Source organism: Girardinichthys multiradiatus, chromosome 8, assembly GCF_021462225.1.
Source record: "Girardinichthys multiradiatus isolate DD_20200921_A chromosome 8, DD_fGirMul_XY1, whole genome shotgun sequence".
In the NCBI taxonomy this organism is placed as follows: Eukaryota; Metazoa; Chordata; class Actinopteri; order Cyprinodontiformes; family Goodeidae; genus Girardinichthys; species Girardinichthys multiradiatus.
The window spans coordinates 38,094,996-38,117,598 of record NC_061801.1 but is presented as its reverse complement, the minus strand read 5'-3'; the positions used below and the strand labels follow the sequence as shown (position 1 = coordinate 38,117,598).

Below are 22,603 nucleotides of genomic sequence, written 5' to 3'. Positions count from 1 at the left end.
GAGGGCCTTTCACCACAACTAAAACATGCATTGCCTTGCATAGGCCAAGTGTTCATACCACTGGGATTTTTCATTTTGTCCGTTACAACAAACGTATTTTACTTGGATTTTATGTGACAGACCAACACAAAGGTGTAAGTTACTGTGAAATGGAAGCAATATTATGCATTTTTTAAATTTCTTTTCACAAATGACAGTGTGAACATATGACATAAAATTGTATTCAGCCCTCCTTCCTTCCTTGTGTCCTACTTCATTTCTTTGCATCTTTCTTTCCACCATCCTTGCTCTTCCTTCCTCGTTTCCTTTTCTTGCATTCTACTTTCCTTCCTTCCATCCTTTTCTTTCCTTCCATTCTTGTTCTCCTTTTCTTCCTCCTGTCTTTCCTTTCTTCTCTGTCCTTCCATTGTTTTCCTGTCTATCTTTCCTGCCTTCCCTGTGTCCTATCTTGATTACCTTCATCCTTGCCCCTCCTTTGTTCCTCCCTTGTGTCCTTCCTTTGTTCATTTGTTTCCTTCCTTGTGCCCTACTACCCATCTTTCTTTCCTTCCATTTCCTTGAATCTTGTCTTTCCTTCCTCCTTTCCTTGTTTGCTGTACTGTCTACTTTCCTTTCTTTTATTTCCTCTGTCCTTCTATCCCAACCTCACATTTTCCCAGGTTCTATACTTAAAGTTTGACCACTTTAGAAACTTCTGCCGTGAATTTATAATAAACTGTAGGATTTTATATTTTAAAATTAATTCAAAGAACTAAAAACTTAAACTCTGAGTCTAGAATAGTTTGATGTTTTTTACATGAAAAATATGTAGAAGCTCAGACCTTAAGGAGACAAGTAAAGCAAATTTGTTGTGATCTTCATAATTAAGGAAATGGCTACATTAAAACAGGTACACACCAATATTTGCACGTCTAGCGTCAGCAGCAGTTAGAAGGTTAAACAACTTGAAGGCTGGATTGCAACCACATCCAGTAGGAATGAACTGGTAAGGGGGGTAAATCTCCAAAGTTCACTGTTACTGAACGGCAGCACAACAGGGAGTCTCAAAGTCTTCATAATAACTGCTGTTGGGACCTACAGCCATAGATTTCAACATTAAACTCCGAAGGGGAAAAGGGGGGTAGCAGAGGACTTGCCATGATACCACTGCCCGTATAAGACCCCCACCCTTCCCACATATCGCTCTCTTCCACGCGGCCTTCCAGAGGGACCGGATAGGGGAGGAAAGCGCGCTGATGTCTTTTGCTGGCAAAAAGACATAAATTCAACTGGATCCAAAGCCATACGATCATCGATCATATGCAAAGTTAAGTAGAATGAAATACTGTCTGTGTATCCGGTATTCTCATTCATGAACGGGGATAATTAAGGTACAAGCATTGCTGACTGTCTCTCCGAGGCCCTGCAGACGCAAACGGTGTTCGAGAAAAGCCCCGGCCTGAAGGAAGACGGCAGAAACCGCAGCGGACAGGACGAGCCGCCAGCTCTCCGGAGCTAACTCTTTTGTTCACAGAGCGAACACAGAGGTTAGCTACCGAACTAACCGCGTGTTGACTGTGGATACCTTCTTCAAACTTCGCCCTTGGACAACATTCCCTCACCATGGTCAGAGGTTAGGTTTGGGCATATTAACAGTTAGGATGAAATAATCTGAACGTTTTCATTCTATGAAGTTTTGTTTTGTGGAACCCGGCTATCTTAGTGCTAGTAGGCTAGCTACGGCACGTGCCGGTTCTGTGTTCTTTGTATGTTTTAAAGTTAAGATAAACTTTATTTAAAGGGTGGTTTTAACCAGAACATTGCTCATAATGCACCCTCCGCGCTTATGCATTTTAACCCTTTCATTAATCCTGGTATTTTAAAGGTATGTGTTGATTCTGGTGCTAAGCTATCCGCTTTTTTGTTAGCTTAACGGCTAACCGGTAGGGAACATGTGCTTCTAAAGACTATTCAAAAGAAAGGTTGCTGGTTTTCGAGCTAGTGAATAATAGTCCCTGAACATCATTTACTAGATTTGATAACTAAGTAAACACCATTAAGCCCCATTTCTCCAGAAAGATTTGGCTCTTTTCCAAAATACTCAATAATATTTCTTCAAATATTATTTCAATAAATAAAGGCAGTTAATTAGACACCGTTTAGAATTAGTCATCCAGGAGGTTGGTTTTATTCAGCAGATCATCATTTAAAACATTTAATTAAAATAATATTTTATCTGATCTTGCATTGTGAAGGGTTGTCTAGATGTTGCTGATTATTGCCTAAGTTAGTTCCAAGACTAACTTAACTTCATTTCTGGATTCTTCAAGATAATCCTTGGTTCTCAAACATAAACATTGCATGGTAATGTTGCATCACTCTTTTTGGTCATAATTTCCAATCAACCTGTTTATATTGTACATAGCCCATTAGTCTTCGTTATTCTTTAATTCTGCTTGGTAGTTTAGTTGGATTGTTTTAGCATAGTAAAGAGTTTGTTGATTGTAATAAGTTTGACTTTGAGTTGACTTATTTTTGTTAATAAATTCTTGTATTTTAAGAAATTGTGTGAATTCATTCCATATATGTGCAGAGTTTATGCTGTTCAATAATGTCAGAGCTCGTCTCACATCTTTCTATTTTGTCCTAATACCATCGCCTTACTGGGCTGGTATTCACAGGACAACCCTTAACAGACCGAAATATTATTTCATAAAATATTAATTATTAAATCATATTCTCAGATTCATATTTACAACATAGTGGCGTCCCTGGGTGGGCATTATTATGAACAGCTTGCACTGTACATAAATGTGAATGAATAAACCACAACTGCACATTATTGATGTACCAAGTGATTAGCTTAAAACCAGCTGTCACTGGTCATAATAGGACTCAAAACATCAGAGTTCTAACATCAGTTGTCACCGATTATATTTAGGAGAACATTATAACTCGTGACACTCCAGGAGTTCACAAATTTAGACTTTCGTCAAAATTAATAACTCCAATATCTCCGTGCTAGTAACAATCAACTCTGCTACATAGGCAAAATTTTACAGGTCCTTCTCAAAATATTAGCATATTGTGATAAAGTTCATTATTTTCCATAATGTAATGATGAAAATTTAACATTCATATATTTTAGATTCACTGCACACTAACTGAAATATTTCAGGTCTTTTATTGTCTTAATACGGATGATTTTGGCATACAGCTCATGAAAACCCAAAATTCCTATCTCACAAAATTAGCATATTTCATCCGACCAATAAAAGAAAAGTGTTTTTTATACAAAAAACGTCAACCTTCAAATAATCATGTACAGTTATGCACTCAATACTCGGGAGTGCATAACTGGTCGGGAATCCTTTTGCAGAAATGACTGCTTCAATGCGGCGTGGCATGGAGGCAATCAGCCTGTGGCACTGCTGAGGTCTTATGGAGGCCCAGGATGCTTCGATAGCGGTCTTTAGCTCATCCAGAGTGTTGGGTCTTGAGTCTCTCAACGTTCTCTTCACAATATCCCACAGATTCTCTATGGGGTTCAGGTCAGGAGAGTTGGCAGGCCAATTGAGCACTGTGAAACCATTTACCAGTGGTTTTGGCACTGTGAGCAGGTGCCAGGTTGTGCTGAAAAATGAAATCTTCATCTCCATAAAGCTTTTCAGCAGATGGAAGCATGAAGTGCTCCACAATCTCCTGATAGCTAGCTGCATTGACCCTGCCCTTGATAAAACACAGTGGACCAACACCAGCAGCTGACACGGCACCCCAGACCATCACTGACTGTGGGTACTTGACACTAGACTTCTGGCATTTTGGCATTTCCTTCTCCCCAGTCTTCCTCCAGACTCTGGCACCTTGATTTCCGAATGACATGCAGAATTTGCTTTCATCCGAAAAAAGTACTTTGGACCACTGAGCAACAGTCCAGTGCTGCTTCTCTGTACCCCAGGTCAGGCGCTTCTGCCGCTGTTTCTGGTTCAAAAGTGGCTTGACCTGGGGAATGCGGCACCTGTAGCCCATTTCCTGCACACGCCTGTGCACGGTGGCTCTGGATGTTTCTACTCCAGACTCAGTCCACTGCTTCCACAGGTCCCCTAAGGTCTGGAATCGGCCCTTCTCCACAATCTTCCTCAGGGTCCGGTCACCTCTTCTCAATGTGCAGCGTTTTCTGCCACACTTTTTCCTTCCCACAGACTTCCCACTGAGGTGCCTTGATACAGCACTCTGGGAACAGCCTATTCGTTCAGAAATGTCTTTCTGTGTCTTACCCTCTTGCTTGAGGGTGTCAATAGTGGCCTTCTGGACAGCAGTCAGGTCGGCAGTCTTACCCATGATTGGGGTTTTGAGTGATGAACCAGGCTGGGAGTTTTAAAGGCCTCAGGAATCTTTTGCAGGTGTTTAGAGTTAACTCGTTGATTCAGATGATTAGGTTCATAGCTCGTTTAGAGACCCTTTTAATGATATGCTAATTTTGTGAGATAGGAATTTTGGGTTTTCATGAGCTGTATGCCAAAATCATCCGTATTAAGACAATAAAAGACCTGAAATATTTCAGTTAGTGTGCAATGAATCTAAAATATATGAATGTTAAATTTTCATCATTACATTATGGAAAATAATGAACTTTATCACAATATGCTAATATTTTGAGAAGGACCTGTAGATGTTCTGACTCAGTCTGGTTTCTTCTGTGCAAACAATAACTTGAGACTTGGTTTAACTTCAGTTAACCTCACTGTCCAGACAGTTGCTGCACATCTGTATCCAGAGGCTGTGTTTTGTGTAAGACCTAATTTGAAACTAAATTAACTTTGCAGTTAATTTTAGTATCTGACCTAATTTTGATGCATGTATCCATTCAGGAACTTTATAGTTTGTTTATAGTTTGAAAAAACAGGATTAAATCCCAAATTTAATCTAACCACCCTGCCTGCCATAAATGGGGGGTGAAACAAAAGTCAAATTGCAATTATTACACTTAGGAGGTGTAGCAATTTTCTTTTCCCTTTGCATTTTAAACAAAATTCCCTTAAAGGTTAAGAGTAGTGTCTAATCACTAGCTCCTCCCAAGAAAGGTGAAAAATTAACTCTAAAATCACAAATATCCTTAGAGAAAGGAGTAGCATTGTAACACTGAGAGCATATTGTTTTGTCATAAGTCACAAGTTGAATAATCAACTGGTGCACCCATTTTACATTCAAATGTTTCCAATATATGTATAGTCAGATATACATATATAGCTGGACATACATTTGTTAGATGTTGTTGCTTTTAGCAACATTCTCATAACTTTGTTGTTGTTTTGTAGTGTCTGCCAGAATGATGGAATCACACTCCATTATGAATTCAGCAGACGTGGAGATGCAAAAAGTGATGGTTGCTGATCTCATCCGTTTGTCTCCAGATGAGCGGGATGCTTTAAATCAGTTTGACCTTGCTGCATGTGATCAGAGGATTCAGGAGTTGGTAAACTTCATTAAGTATCCGACTAGAGATGCTCTGATTTCAGATGTTCTGTGTCAGCTTACCTTGTTGTATCAGCAGAAATCACAACTGTAAGCTAAAAGATATTCTCAGTTACAGACTGGCCACCAGATGGCTCTTCAAAGGGAGAATGCTGTAAAGCTTGAGCTCTCAAAAGCTGAGGAGAGGAGAAAGCTGAAGCAAAGTTAGTGGACCTGAAGGCAGATGAGCTCAAGAAAGCTTCATCCCAAAGGAGGGAACAGACCCCCACCGTTCAGGTACCCAATTTGCATTTTCACTCACAGCGCTGCAGCAGCCACAGCAGGGGGCAGACTCAGACAGCAGGCATCCAGCACCTAGGTCAGAGTCTCCCCTTCCTAAATTTAGCCAAAGTGTCCAACTTACTTCCACAGACCTTAACAGAAATGTTGGAAGTCAGATGGTCTCCAGTGGTTTCCTGCCAAATCCCAGTGCAGTGAACAACCACCAAGATGACCAAGTGCCGGACTCAGCGTGCACAAGTGGCCCGATTCAGTGGGAGGAGCACCCCTCCAGCCTGATCGGCACCCCTCTCCTTTCTGACCCTGTGTCGACCCCTAGGGACCAGGAGAGAAGCACATGGTTCTCAGGTGACTCAATCCAATCTGACCGACCACCATTTGCACGAGTCCATTCATTAGAAAGCTCTCATTTAAAGCATGAGAAGACTTTTCTCCTTCCCCAGAGGTTAGGTCAGGATCTTCCACCATTTCATGAAATTAACCAGCATGACTTCTCAGATGGACGTGGTCCACCTTGGGAGCATGGTGTCCGTTTCAAACAGCTTGAATCCCTTGCTAAAGACAGAAGTTTTTGATCCAGGTAGCCAGGAGTCAAATATTTATGCTTACCTGTTTGAGGTTGAACATTGTCTTCTTGACTGGCGTTTTCCTTCTGATCGCGAGAAGCTGAGGCTTATTTGGAAAACAACAGCTAAGAGTGTTCATGTGTTCATAAAGACTCTTCCTCCAGAAATTAGTGACAGTTTTGCAAAAACAGTACGAACCTCCCAGGGAATATTTCCACCGTTTGAAGAATGCTTATTTTCAGGGATGTTATGCTCCCCGCAGGCCCCAGCCTGAAGGAAGACGGCAGAAACCGCAGCGGACAGGACGAGCCGCCAGCTCTCCGGAGCTAACTCTTTTGTTCACAGAGCGAACGCAGAGGTTAGCTACCGAACTAACCGCGTGTTGACTGTGTGTTGATTGAAATATGTTTGACTTTGAGTTGACTTATTTTTGTTAATAAATTCTTGTATTTAAAGAAATTGTGTGAATTCATTCCATATATGTGCAGAGTTCATGCTGTTCAATAATGTCAGAGCTCGTCTCACACCTTTCTATTTTGTCCTAATACCATCGCCTTACTGGGCTGGTATTCACAGGACAACCCTTAACAGACCGAAATATTATTTCATAAAATATTAATATTAATTATTAAATAATATTCTCAGATTCATATTTACAACACTGCTTAGTTGCAACTTTTTGTACACATCTTCAGAAGAAGCGTCAATAATTGTTAAGGGCACTGTATGTTTAAAACAAAAACTTTAAGGTACTGAATTCTCCAAAAAGAAAAAAAAAGACAGTATAGCAGAACTTTGTTTTACTGTTATCAAGAAGTTTTTACAGTTAACCTTCAGCTCGATTGAAGCATTATGACGTGTGTATATTACTTTAAAAATTTACTTTTGCTCTTAAGTGCTTCTGATTTCTGACTCTTTAGAAGTTGATGCAACATGTTTTGGTGTTTACTGACTCCAAAAAATCCAATCTGGCTGCGTTTTTCCTCCAAGATTTTAAGATTGATTCTAAGAAAAACTCAGTCCCCAAGCCAATCAAGATGCGTAAAGTCATCAGTGATTCTGGGTCGGGAAAAAATGCAGTGCAGTTCCACACGAAGCTCATAACTTGGTATTTCTGTTTCCAGCATCAAGCAAGGGGTTCCAACTCTTGGACTGCACAGGCACTTTTTCAAGGCAACACTGACAGATAAGTTATATTTTTTTATGTGGTGCTTGGCCGCGTCCCATTTTAATACTGCCCTGGGCAACTGCCCTGATGGTCTGTATCAACTTTGGAATCTGGAGATGTACCAACTAATCGACTAGAGAATGAAACCGGATAGTTTGCCCTTGATCAGCTCAGATTGTTGATCAGCACATAAATATTGAACAAATAAATGGTAAATGGACTGAACTTAAATAGCGCCTTTCCAGTCATACTGACCACTCAAAGCGCTTTACACCAGAGCCATGTTCACTTAGACAAACTCACACATTCATACACCAAAGCGCAGATCGGTAGGCAATTTAAGGTTAAGTGCCTTGCCCAGGGGCACATCGACATGTGGCAGAAGGAAGCTGGAATCAAACCCACAACTTTCAGATTGCAAGACGACTACTCTTCTCACTGAGCCACAGTCGCCTCAGGGGCTTTTTTCCAATATATATGAATTGCATCAGAATCTTGAACTAGAACTTCTTTCAGCAAAGAAGCAGCACTCTTTCTTTTATGTGTTAAATCAGAATGGGTCAAAATAGAAAATGGAAACAGTCTTCTAGGCGAGGCCTGATTGGTGCCTCTCTGGTGCCAACATTCCTGATCTGTAATTGGTAGCACTGGATGGAGTTCTGCACAGCTCTATTCATACCAGCTGGTTCTGGGGGATTAAATGAGCCACTTCACTTCTGTCCATCTTCTCCTCTACAGTTAATCTTAATCCTACATTACAGATTTACATTTGGGAAGAATTAACACTCTAAAATCAGTGAAGCACAGTCTGCTGCAAATAAGAGCCTCAACAATTCTCTTACAGATTACTCTCACAATAAATTGCAGTTTTTTGTGGGATTTTATACAGACTGCTGGAGGATTTTTAGCCAGTTTTTCTCCGAAGTAGGGTGCAATCCTGCAACTTGCTCACTAGGGGTCACTAAATCCTTTACACTGCAGCTTTAAAAAGCTCAGTGACAATGCAACAACAGAAGGCATGCTAGTTAGAAATGATGTGTGGCTAGTGTAAGGGATAGCATGACTTCCATCAGGTCATGTGTAAAAGCTGCAGTTATTCTGCATGAAATTCAATTCAAAAATACTTTATTAATCCCAAAGGGAAATTAAATGTTGTTGTAGCTCATATTATGAGGGTTTCCTCAAAGAGCCGTTGTAGATGCTGATGGCTGTGGGCAGGAAGGATCTCCTGTAGCGCTCCGTCTTACAGCAGATCTGAAGAAGCCTCTGACTGAAGACACTCTGTTGTTGTAGGACAGTCTCATGAAGAGGATGCTCAGGGTTCTCCATAATGTTCTTCATTTTATGAAGAATCCATCTTTCCACAATGATCTCCAGAGGTTCCAGAGGAGTTCCCAGAACAGAACCAGCCTTTTTTATCAGCTTGTTGAGCTTTTTTAAGTCCCTGGCTCTGATGCTGCTTCCCCAGCAGATGATGGAGAATAGATCACACTTTCCACAACAGACTTATAGAAGATCTGCAGCATCTTGCTGCAAACACCAAAGGACCTAAGCTTCCTCAAGAAGTACAGTCTGCTCTGTCCCTTCTTGTAGATGGCTTCACAGTTGCATCTCCACTCTAGTCTGTTGTCCAGGTGAACACCGAGGTATTTATACTCCTCCACCACCTCCACTTCTTCTCCCATGATAGAAATAGTTTTTGACTTATTCCTGTTTCTCTTAAAATCTACAATCATCTCCTTTGTTTTAGTCACGTTCAACATGAGATGATTGTTTCCACACCATGCCACAAAGCAGTCCACCACCTTCCTGTACTCAGCTTCTTGTCCATCTCTGATCCACCCCACGACTGCAGAATCATCCGAGTATTTCTGCAAACCTTTCTGACTTTGGGCTGCAGCAGCATTCCTGATGTTTATTACAGGCACTTCAGGTTCATTATCTCACTCGGTTACCTCATCATAAGGCGGTTCAGTTTATTTCCGTTACTAATGGCCTTTTAGTTTCACTGTTTAATATTATTTGATGTAAAATCGCTGTTGCTGGGAAACAAAGTGAATCAGCTCGTTAGATTATATTTTGTATTAGGCTGTTTCCAATTATGGTGGCAAAAGGCATTTTCGGATTAAATTGAGGGAACATGAAAAAAGGAAAACATGTTTTAAAAGTTTTAATGGAAAGTGGGAATATGTTTGTTTATAAAAAAGGAATCTAAGAGGAATTACTGGATGGTGATTTTATTTATTTTCATCTGCTTGCTTTTTCAAGTCTTTTAGCAGCATATAAGGTGACTGCTGTGTATTCACTCCACCCTAAAGTCTTTGGATAGACAAGGTGGCACGAACACCACTGATGAGTTGCCTTTACAATCTGAGTTATTTAAGCTGTTTGTGTTGTAATAGATTCATTTCCACTGAGCTGAACTCTTTCATTGTTCTCATGTTGCAGAATAAAGTGACTGCCTTCTAGTTTATCAGTGCTTTATTATATTTTAAGGTGCAGTGTGTTCTCCATCTTTATGTTCCACAGTCTTTTAAATGCTCTCTACCTCTTTCCATTTTCCTCTAACACTCCAATTTTTTGTGTCCCCTGTTTTCTTTTCAGGTCATCATTCACCTTCTTTTCTCCTCCCACCCTTCCTCTCCAACCCCTGGCTCCCCGTTTCTCCTCCTCCTCCTTCCTGTGTGCTGCCAGTCCTTGAGCTGGAGAGACACTCAAACACCCCAGAAAAGTATTAAGCGAAAAACAATAACTTTCTTTGCGTCTTTTATTCTCTGGACTTCATCAGTGAGCGATGGCCTTTTTCTTGAAAAACAAAGCTGCGATGCTCCAAATCTACCTCTTGACTTTTGTCGGTGAGTAACTATTAATGCTGGAGAATAACGACACTTGCTGATGATTCATACTTACCGTTCCCTCTCTTCTGTCTGTTTCTATTCCTGGGCTCGAAGCCACAGCCCAAGCCCACAGCCGGCTGCTGCCAGGCTCATGCAACTTTGAATCCAACACCTGCGGATTTACGTCAGACGCAGACTTTACAAGCTGGGTCCTGCACAGAGATGGTACTCTCAGCACATTGCAAACTGCATCTTTAAGGAGTGTTTGTAATGAACATTGATTAAATCTTTGCTCTTCATGATGCTGTATTTGGTGCGGATTTGTTGGCTGAACCACTAAAGCTCTCTGGTAAGAAGAGGTCCATCTGTTCTGCATTGATTCCAGCGGCAGTGAACATCTGGAGGGAGTGAAATAACACATTTTGGCATTCCCCCCGGGTTTGTAGCGCAGCTCATATGAATGGGCGCTCTACACACCCATATCAAAGTCATGTCACCATTTATTTGTGTAGCTCACAGCCGGATGAATGGAGAACAGATCGTGGTGTGATTACTGGGATTATCCTGTCACTGAAACAATGCATCTCTTTTGAAATGATCATTTGTTGTGCCTGTATGTCTCAGTGGGGAAAACAACTTTCACAGTATCTTAAGAAAACTGTGGCTGCACAAATCTCTGTAGATAGTCCTCTGAGCACCAGCAGCTGGACTGTGTCAAGTTAATTGTGGCATGAAGGGTGGCCTGCTCCAAGGCCACTTGTCACTTTATTCATGACATTTTAAAGATAAGCAAAAGTTACCGTTTCTTTTAACCTCACCATAACCATGTATTACGATAAATTAATTTTTTATTTAAGGCCTTGTGACAGATCTGCTCTGGGAGAACCACAACTTATGATATGTTATCCTACCAAGGTACTGGTAGAATTACAGTTGTAAATTTAGACTATTGCTCACCTAGGTTCAAGCTGCTGTCAAAACACCAATATACAGTTATGTGCAAAAGTCTTAGATCTTCCCTAATTTATTTGAACGTAAACTTATATTTGATTAATTGGTCAGTATGAAGTTGTGTAACAAGATAAAAACATTACTCTGGAGAAAAAGTCATGTCATGTTGCCAAGCTGAGTTAATAAGTCGCCAGAAATTATGGAGTAAGGGCAAAAAACAGCAGTTAATTTAAAGACTCTGGTACATCTGCAACCTTCATATAATTTTAATAGATATGCTCTTTTAATAGATAGCAGTTTAATAAAGAAGATATTGTGTAGTCATGGCATCACCCTGCAGCTGCTGTGCATCATAACCCAGACAGTGTTGGGAAAAAATTCTTTTAACTTTTTTTGTTTCCAACCACCATCCTTGGTTGTACTCGTCTTAAACCTTCCCTGCTGTGGCAGCATGACTCAACTGTTTCCATCCTGGTTGCTGTGTCTGCAGGCTTGTTGAAAATGTCACCGAAGGAGCTGCATTAATTGTAAGCACAGTTCTTGTTGATTTCTTCTCCTTTCCTCAGCCTCTGGTTTTGTGCTCTCTAAATACTGAATACTCTTAAATTAAGGCAGTTCGTTTATATTTATTGACAAAAGCTAATGCAAGATGTTAATCTAATTTATTGGATGGATTTACTATTGTGTGGGTGTTTGAAATGCAATACTTGATGGTGTTCCTCGTTTTGTGAAGCTTCAGGGCTTCAGAGCATTCCACAGGGACAAATAATAAATGACAGACCACTGAGGAGAGCTCAAAAACCCCCTGAAGCACAAAGGGGTCACGAAGGAGGATTTCATGCTGAATCGAGTCAGAGATTTATGACTCTGGTTTTAAATCCTGACCCGGATTGCCATATTCAGTTTTGTATATTGTTTTAGAGATTCTAATATAAACAGCATTTAGTTTGCTGGTTTTTTTTTGGCACCACTGTGAGGGCAACTTGCTTAACTGAAACTTTACGGCCCCCAAGGGGAAATTCATTTTCATAGAGCTGGTCTTGTTTGACTGAAGATGGACAGATGCAACAGCAGTAAACTTCGAATACGAGCAGGATCTCTGTTGTTGAAGGGCTGTGACTAAGGAAATCAGGCTCCTTCAAAAGCAGACCCTAATGCACCTCACAGTCCCATACCTGAGGGCAGTGAGGCTTGATCTTCATGGAGAGGGTCCTACTGTATTGAAATTGTGATGCGTGTGAAGCACTTGTTATTAGGTTCAATGAGGTTGGGTGAGGGAAAAACATATTTTTGCAGAAGTGTTGGTCAGCTTTGTGTTTGGTTCGGTTTTTAACAGAGGGCATGTTGAAAAAGCAGGTGGAACAATACGATAAAATAAAAGTAGTGGATGAACATGTAGTCCTTTAAGTTTAGGGAGGACTGTCAGGCCTTGGTGACTTCTCATTCGGTCCTCCATGTACTGTTTGAAGACAAGTGCGTTATCTTGTGTAACTCCAATGTGTTAGAAACTATTCACTAGAACTGTTTGTTTTTGCTTGACAAGAAAGAGGGTGCTGGGAGACAGATGCTGCTGTTGTTTTGGCTAGGATGTTGGAGCTGGGAATGATGCATACCAGAGTGCGGAGGATTTGAGTGACGGAAAATACTGGAAATTACTAATTGTTGTGGTGCTAACTCCTGTTAGCAATACAAACCCATAATAATCTAGTTATCTCGATATTATGTGTTAAGAGACAAAAGAAACATGTTCACAAATAGACATTTCACAGCACAGGTAGTGCAACAGCTTCTCCAGGCATTTTCTAGGTATAGATGTCAGATGTCAACCTTGGCTTTTGGGGACCGAGACCTCAGGACTGCCCTTTTCCTGATGAGGGGTGTAGTGGGAATGAGGTGAGCTTTGCTGAAGAGTGAGGAGAAAATGGGAGAAAGCTCCTGTGAACAGTTTGATGGCATCGGCTGAGGAGCCATCAGGACCAGAAGTTATGGGCTAGGGTCATTCAGGGGTTCCTGCTGGTTTCCATCCTGGTAAATTCACATTTTTTTCTGGTCATTGAGTTTTTGTAGTCAGACATTTTCCTGCTTATTTGTTCAGTCATTCCGTGTTTTATTTAGGGATTGTTGCTTACATTACATTTTGGAGTTTTCAGTGTTTTTAATACACAAACTAATGTGCATTTTTCCAGTACTTGGTCCCTGAACTTCTCTAAAGTTCCTTGGAAGTCTTTGTGCTAATTTCTTACAGAAGTTGCAGAATTCTGTTGACAGTAAATGTGTTAAGTGGAAAATATTGTGTTTCAAATCCTAGTTTTTTTTTATATAGTTATATACAGGGGTGTGAAAAATTGTTTGCCCCCTACCAGTTTCCTTATTTTTGTCAGTTTGTCACTCTTAACTGTTCCAAATCATTAAACAGATTTAAATATGAGTCACAAAGGACACAAGTAAACACAAAATGCAGTTTTTTAAAGGTTTTTACTATTAAGGGAGAATAAATCCAAACCTACAGGGCCCCGTGTGAAACAGTGATTGCCCCCTAAATGTAATAACTGGTTGGGCCACCCTTAGCAGCAACAACTGCAATCAAACGTTTGTGGTAACTTGCAATGAGTCGTTTACAGCAATGTGGAGGAGTTTTGGCCCACTCATCTTTGCAGAATTGTTGTACCTCAGCCACATTGGACGGTTTTCAAGCATGAACAGCCTTTTTAAGATCATGCCACATCATATTAATAGGATTCAGGTCAGGACTTTGACTAGGCCACTCCAAGGTCTTCATTTTGTTTTTCTTCAGCCTTTCAGGGATGGACTTGCTGCTGTGTTTGGATTATTGTCCTACTGCAGAACCCAAGTTTGTTTCAGCTTGGGGTCACGAACAGATGGCCAGACCTTCTGCTTCAGGATGTTTTGGTAGACATTAGAATTCATGGTTCCATTAATCACAGCAAGTCTTCCAGGTCCTGAAGCAGCAAAACAGCCTCACACCATCACACTTTGCTGAAAGTGGCAAACATTTTTCACACCACTATATATCCTGCCTATTCTTTTTTGTTTAGGACATTTTGTTGCCGTGGAAGCCGTGAACGATGACGTGGAGGGGAGCTCAGGTTCAGATGTCGAACCAAAGGAAGAAGTTTTGGGATTCCTGTTGAGTCCGTTCCTGGAACACGACGAGTGGAGCTGCATGAGGCTCGTCTATCAGATCACAGAATCAGCATACCTGGAGGTCCTGCAGAGAAATGAAGGAAGGAGCTTTGATAAGCCGTTATGGAGCAGCCAGGCGCCGTCTGACAGCTGGGTCATTGCGAGCGTGGATCTACAGAACTCCTCCGAGCCTTTCAGGGTAAAGGGGTTTTTAATTAGGGTACCATCTTTAAAAATGGAACGAATAATCAGCACTCCATTTCATTTAAGATGAAATGAAAGCATTTATCTATCCATCCATTCATTCACCCATCCATTCATTCATTCATCCATCCATTCATTCATCCATCCATTCATTCATCCATCCATTCATTCATTCATCCATCCATTCATTCATTCATTCATCTATTCATTCATCCATTCATTCATTCATTCATCTATTCATTCATCCATTCATTCATCCATCCATTCATCCATCCATCCATTCATTCATCCATTCATTCATCCATTCAATCATCCATCCATTCATTCATCCATCCATTCATTCATCCATTCAATCATCCATTCATTCATCCATCCATTCAATTCATCAATTCATTCATCCATCCATTCATTCATCCATTCATCCATCCATTCATTCATCCATTCATCCATCTATTCATTCATCCATCCATTCATTCATCCATTCATTCATCCATCCATCCATTCATTCATCCATTCATTCATCCATTCATCCATCCATTCATTCATCCATCCATCCATTCATCCATCCATTCATCCATTCATTCATCCATTCATTCATCCATTCATTCATTCATTCATCCATTCATCCATCTATTCATTCATCCATCCATTCATTCATCCATTCATCCATTCATTCATCCATTCATTCATCCATTCATCCATCCATTCATTCATCCATCCATCAATTCATCCATCCATTCATTCATCCATTCATTCATCCATTCAATCATCCATCCATTCATTCATTCATTCATCCATCCATTCATTCATCCATTCAATAATCCATTCATTCATCCATCCATTCATTCATTCATTCATTCATCCATTCATTCATCCATTCATCCATCCATCCATTCGTCCATTCATTCATCCATTCATGCATCTATTCATTCATCCATCCATTCATTCATCCATTCATTCATCCATCCATCCATTCATCCATCCATTCATCCATCCATCCATTCATCCATTCATTCATCCATTCATTCATTCATCCATTCATTCATCCATTCATTCATCCATCCATTCATTCATCCATTCATTCATTCATTCATCCATCCATCCATCTATTCATTCATCCATCCATTCATTTGTCCATTCATTCATCCATTCATCCATCTATTCATTCATCCATCCATTCATTCATCAATTCATTCATCCATCCATTCATTCATCCATCCATCCATTCGTCCATTCATTCATCCATTCATCCATCTATTCATTCATCCATCCATTCATCCATTCATTCATCCATCCATCCATTCATTCATCCATCCATTCATCCATTCATTCATCCATTCATTCATTCATCCATTCATTCATCCATCCATTCATTCATCCATTCATTCATTCATTCATCCATCCATACATCCTGTCTGTCCGTTCATTTATCAGTCTGTTTGGTCAGGTCCGCCATTTATTCGTTTTTCTGTTTGTTTGTCCTTTAATCCATCAATCATTTTTCCTTCCATCCATCCAGACCATGAACTGTGCATAAAGCCTTCATTAATATGTCCAAACTGCAGACTGATGTGAAAGTAAAATACTGAGATTTCCTGTAAAATGAGATGTTCTTGAACTGACTGACTGACTGATGACAACAACATAAATAACATTTTATTTTATTTATTACATTTTTTGAAACTAGTAGCTGAAATATAATAAATGAATAAAATCACAATGCCAGCAGGTCAAGCAGAAATCTTTTTCCGCCTGATTACACACACAGGTCTAAAATTAGGCCAAAACGAAGTGCTTTTATCATAACATAAACACTGTGAACAGTGTAGCTGTTGTTTATGTTATGAGCTGAGAGAGGAGTGGGACCACGATGATCAGATGCCAGACCTCCACCATTTGTAGGCCCCTCAGCCTATAAACACTTCAGCACTGGCTGCTAACGAGTTCTGCCTTTTCATGTCGCTCCATTTTAAAACATCTCTATAAAGTCTCGACATGCATGTTTTGGTCCAAGTTCCTCTGATTAACGCTAAACCTGCTGCTTTACAAATTATTAAACCGTAGGTCACATTCCTGCGTGTTTCACTGTGTTTAACCTTTAACCTCATGACCTGCCATTCCTCAGTTGATCCCTCCATCTGCCCTCTGGTTTTGATTAGATTGTGATTAATGGTAGAGCCGGACCAAGCGCAGGGAGCAGCGTGGCTGTCTTTGAGATCCACATCAGCCCTGGATACTGCCTGGGTGGGTGACTTCATTTATACACTGTATGACTCTCACATCTTTACTGAGACCCAAAGAAAAACATCATCCATATCTTGATAGAGACCATCTGCTCCCCGTTTCTGAAGCTCAAACACTTGGAGAAAAAAGGTTAAAACAGGGTGAACTCTTGTATATCAAGACATGAAACGATAATTTATTTGAGTAATTCCCTACAAAAAGTGAATCTCGCATATTATATAATTTTATTGCACATAAAGTCATACATTCATGTCATACATATTTCTGTTTTATTTTGATGATTGTGGCTCAAAGTTTAATAAAATTCATGAATCCTTTCAAAGCTGCAGTTATCTCTGTTGCCTTTCCCTAACACAACTTTTCCTTCCACTAAACTTTCCATTAATATGCTTGAATACAGCACTCTGTGAACAACCAGCCTCTTTGGCAATGAGCTTTAATGGTTTACTCTCCTTGTAGAGGGTGTCCAGTCAGCAGTCCTCCCCATGATTGTGCAGGCCACACCATAACCATAGCAGACAATTTTTGTATGTAAAATCCTGTTCTTATTGGTCTTATTTCATATTCTAAGAAACAGCATTTTGTGTTTTCATTATCTGTTAGCCACAATCACCAAAATGAACAAAAATAAGCACTTTAAATATATTGTGTGTATAATGAATCTTATTGAGTTTAGCTTTTTCAGTTGTTTTTGTAAAGTAAAGAACTTTTTCCAGGATATTCTAATTTATTGAGATGCCCATATATGGTGCTTACCAAGTATTAGGTGATATAATCTCAGATATAAACCACAAAACAAAACTAACTCTTCCCAGAATAACGCGCAGCTACAGTTTCATGCCACTGCTGTTATCTTTCCGTCTTGGCGTTGTGGTAACACACACCTGTGTGTTCCAGAACAGCAAATTCCCAAAACTAGATGCTTTGGTGTAGTTTTTGTCTGTATTGCAGGTTTCCGGTTAATTTCCTGTTCCTCTGTCACCAGAGTGTGATTTTGAGGAGCCTCATCTGTGCGGCTACAATAACCAGTGGAACGTTAATGTAAACTGGTATGTGGGAGGAGGTGGAGTGCAGCTGCCCTACAACAACATGCCAGATGATCATACATACCACAACAAGACAGGTGAGGGAGATTTCTGCTGTAAGCAATGCTTTTAATTCTGTAATGACATCCAACCTGTGCCCTAAAAAATGTATTTAAATAAAACATCAGTCATTAGTTATTTCCTGGATATTTCCCACCCAGTCAGCAACACTCTGTTGTCTCTGGTGTCTGTGAAACAAAAACAACATAACTGAACATTTACACCATATTTTTAGACTGAGAAAAACAAACCAGCAGATTATGGGAGACTTCAAACGGCAAACATGTAATTAGAAGCTTCTTCAGGTTGGATTATGGTCATCTAAACTAACCAGGGCGGTCTGAGATCTGCAGGACGCTGCTGATGCTGTTTTCTACCAGGTTGTGAGAAATCTTTCAAATCTGTACGTCCTCCTCAGGTCACTTCATGTATGTCGACTCCAGCTACACCAAGACCTTCAGAGAGGTCGCCAAACTTGTCTCTCCAATGGCGACGATGCCGTTGTCCGGCTGCCTGAGCTTTCAATACCAGCGCAGCGAGGAAAGAGGAAACCTGTTCTCCGTTTTCACCCGGGACCGCCTGGGCCAGTACCAGGAGCTGTGGAGGGCGGGGTTGGAGAACCGGGTCGACTTCAGCAGTGCTCCAGGAGAGTGGATACATGTGCAGGTGGACCTGAAGGCACCATACTCAGTTCAGGTCAGGAAATTATCGCTATGTTGAGCTTCATATAATGATATTTGCTTTAACAGAACATCACAGTGTTTGTTCCATCGGTCCATTCGTCTGTCTTCCACTTATCCAAGACCAGTGCTTGGGAGTAACAGGTCCAGGAGGGATATCTGTCTCCCCGGTGACATTCTCTAGCTTCAGCCACCTGACAGACGAAGCTCATTTCAGCCGCTTGTATCTGGGATCAAGATTAGCATCTCAGGACTGTAGGTGGTGGTCGGGACATAGATGGATCCCAAATCTTTGTCTGCAAACAGTGCCGCAGTACATTTCTCCCCCTTGCACTCCATCATAACATCACTTGTGAACAAGACGCTTGAATACTTCCACTGGAGACAGACACCAGAACCCTGACCCGAGTGGAGCTATCCACCTTCTTGCCACTTGGAGGAGCTGCGTGAGGCTGTCATCCTGGCTGTGATTTATCCAGTGATTCCTGAAGGTTCTGGTTTGAAGACTCCAGGTTTCTCAACCAGACACTCTCATCTCCATGATGCTGTCCATGAACACCACAAACAGGATTGAGGAGAAGGGCAGTGGAACATCTCATTTCCCTCGTTTAGTAAAGCAAATCTGACCTGGCACTGTATTGCAGCCGGGCCCACCATACTGCATGCATGAAGAAGAGAAAAACGAAAGGAGGAAAAACTAACTGGACCTTTATATTGTTGTTAATGTTTAAGTGGTTGGTGAATTGAAAACATTTCCATCTGCATTGGTTGCAGTGAATAAATAAATATGAATAGAACATGCACAAAGGAAACTGCATGCAAACTGTTGCAGCGTTTTTCAGATATTCTCTTATTCCTGGTTAGATATGTGGAAGTTCTGACATGCTGCTTTGTTTCTGGGTTCTTGTTTGTCTTTATGAGCCTTCAGGTGGTTTTTGAAGTGGGCTTTAACAGCCCGAGAGGCGGGCACGTGGCACTTGACGACATTTCCTTTTCTCCAGAGTTTTGCAACACAGACACAGGTGAGCTGTGAACTTGCACTGTTCCCATTAATAATCGTTAATATTTTTATTTCTACCCAAAAGCAAATGTACAACAGATTTATGCAAATCTGCAAAAACTGGGAGTGCTACAGAAATCATTTCTCCCATAGTGCCAACATGCTGACCCCTGGCATTACTTCCACAGAGCCAACCTTCGACCCCTCCATCGCCAACTGTGATTTTGAATCTGGTCTCTGCCTGTACACTCAGGACCGGGCCATCGGATCGTCATGGAGGAGAGTGTCGGTGAAGCCCAACATATTCAGTAACGGAGACCACACCACAGGAGCAGGTGGGAAAACAAAGAACCAACAAAATTCAAAGAAAAATGCAAGCAAGCATGAAAGGGGTCCAAATCTTCTGAGCCTGCCCATGTCCCTCCCTGTGCTCCACTCTCCTCCCCCATGTTGACTAAATGAGACACCGAATAAAAGAAGCTGACCAGGTTCTGAAACATCGTCTGAAGTGGACAGACTTTCAGACTCTGCACAACATGGATGGTCAAAAATGTTCTTCGCCACTGACCGCTGATTAAGAAATTACTGGAGGAATTTGTTTCTGGGCTTGAAGGTGTCCTGTTCCCCAACAACAAGTCTTGCATTGTCCTGGTGAGAGGTGGTGAATATTTAGGTTGCAGTGCAAGTACTGCGGCTAAGTTTCCAGCTTTCGTTTTTAGTTTAAGCTGCAGCAGGAGTTTATCAGAGAAGGAAAGTAAGGAGCCATTACAACTAAAGTAGGTTTGTGTTCTCAGCTTGGTTCTATAGACTTGGACCCCTTAATTCAACACAATATGTGGTTGTAAAAGGGGAGAATAAGATAAAAATATTTTTTTTACTTACTCCAAAACAACAATAAACTGCTTACAAAATCCTCAGCGTTCAGTAGTGGAAGAAAGCTGAGATAAATTGACAGGGAAATAAATCCTGCTTTCTCCCTCCAGGATCCTTCCTGTTGGCTCATTCCCGGCTGGGCCCACGGTCCGGCTACGTTAGCAGTGTGATCAGTCCCACGCTGCCAGGGAACACCAAGTTCTGCCTGAGGTTTTATTTCTCACTGAGAGGTGATCCAACTCTTCATCAGACTGTGCATTATCTCTGATGAGAATGGTTTTGGGTTCTCATGTTTGTACAAATCTTTGGGACAGAATCTCTGAGTATCATAAATAACTCTGACAGGTTTCAACCAGACGGAGCAGGCGTTGGCGGTTTATCTGCTGCAGCAGGGGGGCAAGCGGGAGAAGATCTGGACCCAGGCTGAAAAGTCGAGGGGAATCTGGATCTTAGCAGACGTGACCTTCCAGACGTCGCAGCCTGCCAAGGTCAGAGGAGAATAGAAAACCTAACAGGAAGAAAGGAAAACATAAAAAGAACATTAAGAGCGTCATTAAAGGGATGTGGAAAAACATTAACAAAGTAAAAAATAAAAGAAGCAAGAAAGGTAATTGAGTTTCTAGAGAGACCTGGAGGCTTAGAAAAGTATGGAAAAATATCATTCCCAAACTTCCGGTTGTCTAAAAGTTGAATCCATCCGACCAATATCTGTCATATTCATGATGATTTGTACTTTTACTGTAAAAGTGTGCTAAACATGATCTCTGAACATTTTGACATAAAATATGTGTTGGACAAATAAAACACTATAAATCAATGCATATAACTAAGAATCAAATGAAAAAACAGATGAACTGAAGAAGGAACAGACATCTTTTGTTTTACTTCTTCATATTAATTTGCTTAATTTCCATTCTTGAATCAATGTTCAATTTCTTTTCACCAAGTTAAAAGCCCTCACACACCAGTTTCCTGAAATGGACTTGATCCCTGATTTGGTTTGAAGACAAAAGGAGAAGCTGCTCGTACTCGTCATTTTCCGCTTTATCCGGGACCGGGTCGCGGGGGCAGCAGACTCAGTAGACGCCCAGACGTCCCTCTCTCCAGACACCTCCTCCAGCTCATCCGGGTGGAGCCCAAGGCATTCCCAGGCCAGCCGAGAGACATAGTCCCTCCAGCGTGTCCTGGGCCGTCCCCTGGGCCTCCTCCCGGTGGGACGTGCCTGGAACACCTCCCGAGGAAGGCGTCCAGGAGGCATCCGGTATAGATGCCCGAGCCACCTCAACTGGCTCCTCTCGATGTTGAGGAGCAGCGGCTCTACTCCGAGCTCCTCCCAGATGGCCGAGCTCCTCACCCTATCTCTAAGGGAGTGCCCGGCCACCCTACGGAGGAAGCTCATTTCAGCCGCTTGTATCCGGGATCTTGTTCTTTCGGTCATGACCCAAAGTTCATGGCCATAGGTGAGGGTAGGAACGTAGACCGACCAGTAAATCGAGAGCTTTGCTTTTCGGCTCAGCTCTCTCTTCACCACAACGGACCAGCACAGCGCCCCCATTACTGCGGCAGCCGCAACGATCCGTCTGTTGATCTCCCGCTCCATTCTTCCCTCACTCGTGAACAAGACCCCGAGATACTTGAACTCCTCCACTTGAGGCAGGAACTCCCCTCCAACCTGAAGAGGACAAGCCACCCTTTTCCGGTCGAGTACCATGGCCTCGGACTTGGAGGAGCTGATCCTCATCCCAGCCGCTTCATACTTGGCTGCGAACCGCCACAGCGCATGCTGTAGGTCTTGCCTAGAGGGGGCCAGCAGGACCACGCCATCTGCAAAAAGAAGAGACGAAATCCACTGGTCCCCAAACCAGACCCCCTCCGGCCCTTGGCTGCGTCTAGAAATCCTGTCCATAAAAGTTATGAACAGGACCGGTGACAAAGGGCAGCCCTGCCGGAGTCCAACATGCACCGGGAACAGGTCCGACTTAGTGCCGGCAATGCGGACCAAACTCCTGCTCCGCTCGTAGAGGGACCGGATGGCCCCTAATAAAGGGCCCCCGATTCTATACTCCTGGAGCGCCCCCCACAGGGCATCACGAGGGACACAGTCGAATGCTTTCTCCA

General features: G+C 41.8%; 1 protein-coding gene across 3 annotated transcripts in view; it reads left to right on the top strand.

Moving 5' to 3' along the window:
• Positions 1–22,603, top strand: part of LOC124872889 (MAM domain-containing protein 2-like) — a 61,588-nt gene that overhangs the window by 34,887 nt on the left and 4,098 nt on the right. The window contains exons 2-11 of one of the 3 annotated variants that reach the window (XM_047373310.1): positions 10,072–10,322; positions 10,425–10,529; positions 14,312–14,598; positions 16,763–16,847; positions 17,833–17,970; positions 18,351–18,628; positions 19,541–19,634; positions 19,801–19,947; positions 20,596–20,715; positions 20,831–20,973. In XM_047373310.1, coding sequence (XP_047229266.1) covers positions 10,262–10,322; positions 10,425–10,529; positions 14,312–14,598; positions 16,763–16,847; positions 17,833–17,970; positions 18,351–18,628; positions 19,541–19,634; positions 19,801–19,947; positions 20,596–20,715; positions 20,831–20,973 — 1,458 coding nt within the window. In that variant the 5' untranslated portion in view covers positions 10,072–10,261. Of the gene's footprint in view, positions 1–10,071; positions 10,323–10,409; positions 10,530–14,311; positions 14,599–16,762; positions 16,848–17,832; positions 17,971–18,350; positions 18,629–19,540; positions 19,635–19,800; positions 19,948–20,595; positions 20,716–20,830; positions 20,974–22,603 lie in introns of all 3 variants that reach the window. The other 2 variants (XM_047373309.1, XM_047373308.1) reach the window with 2 other exon arrangements.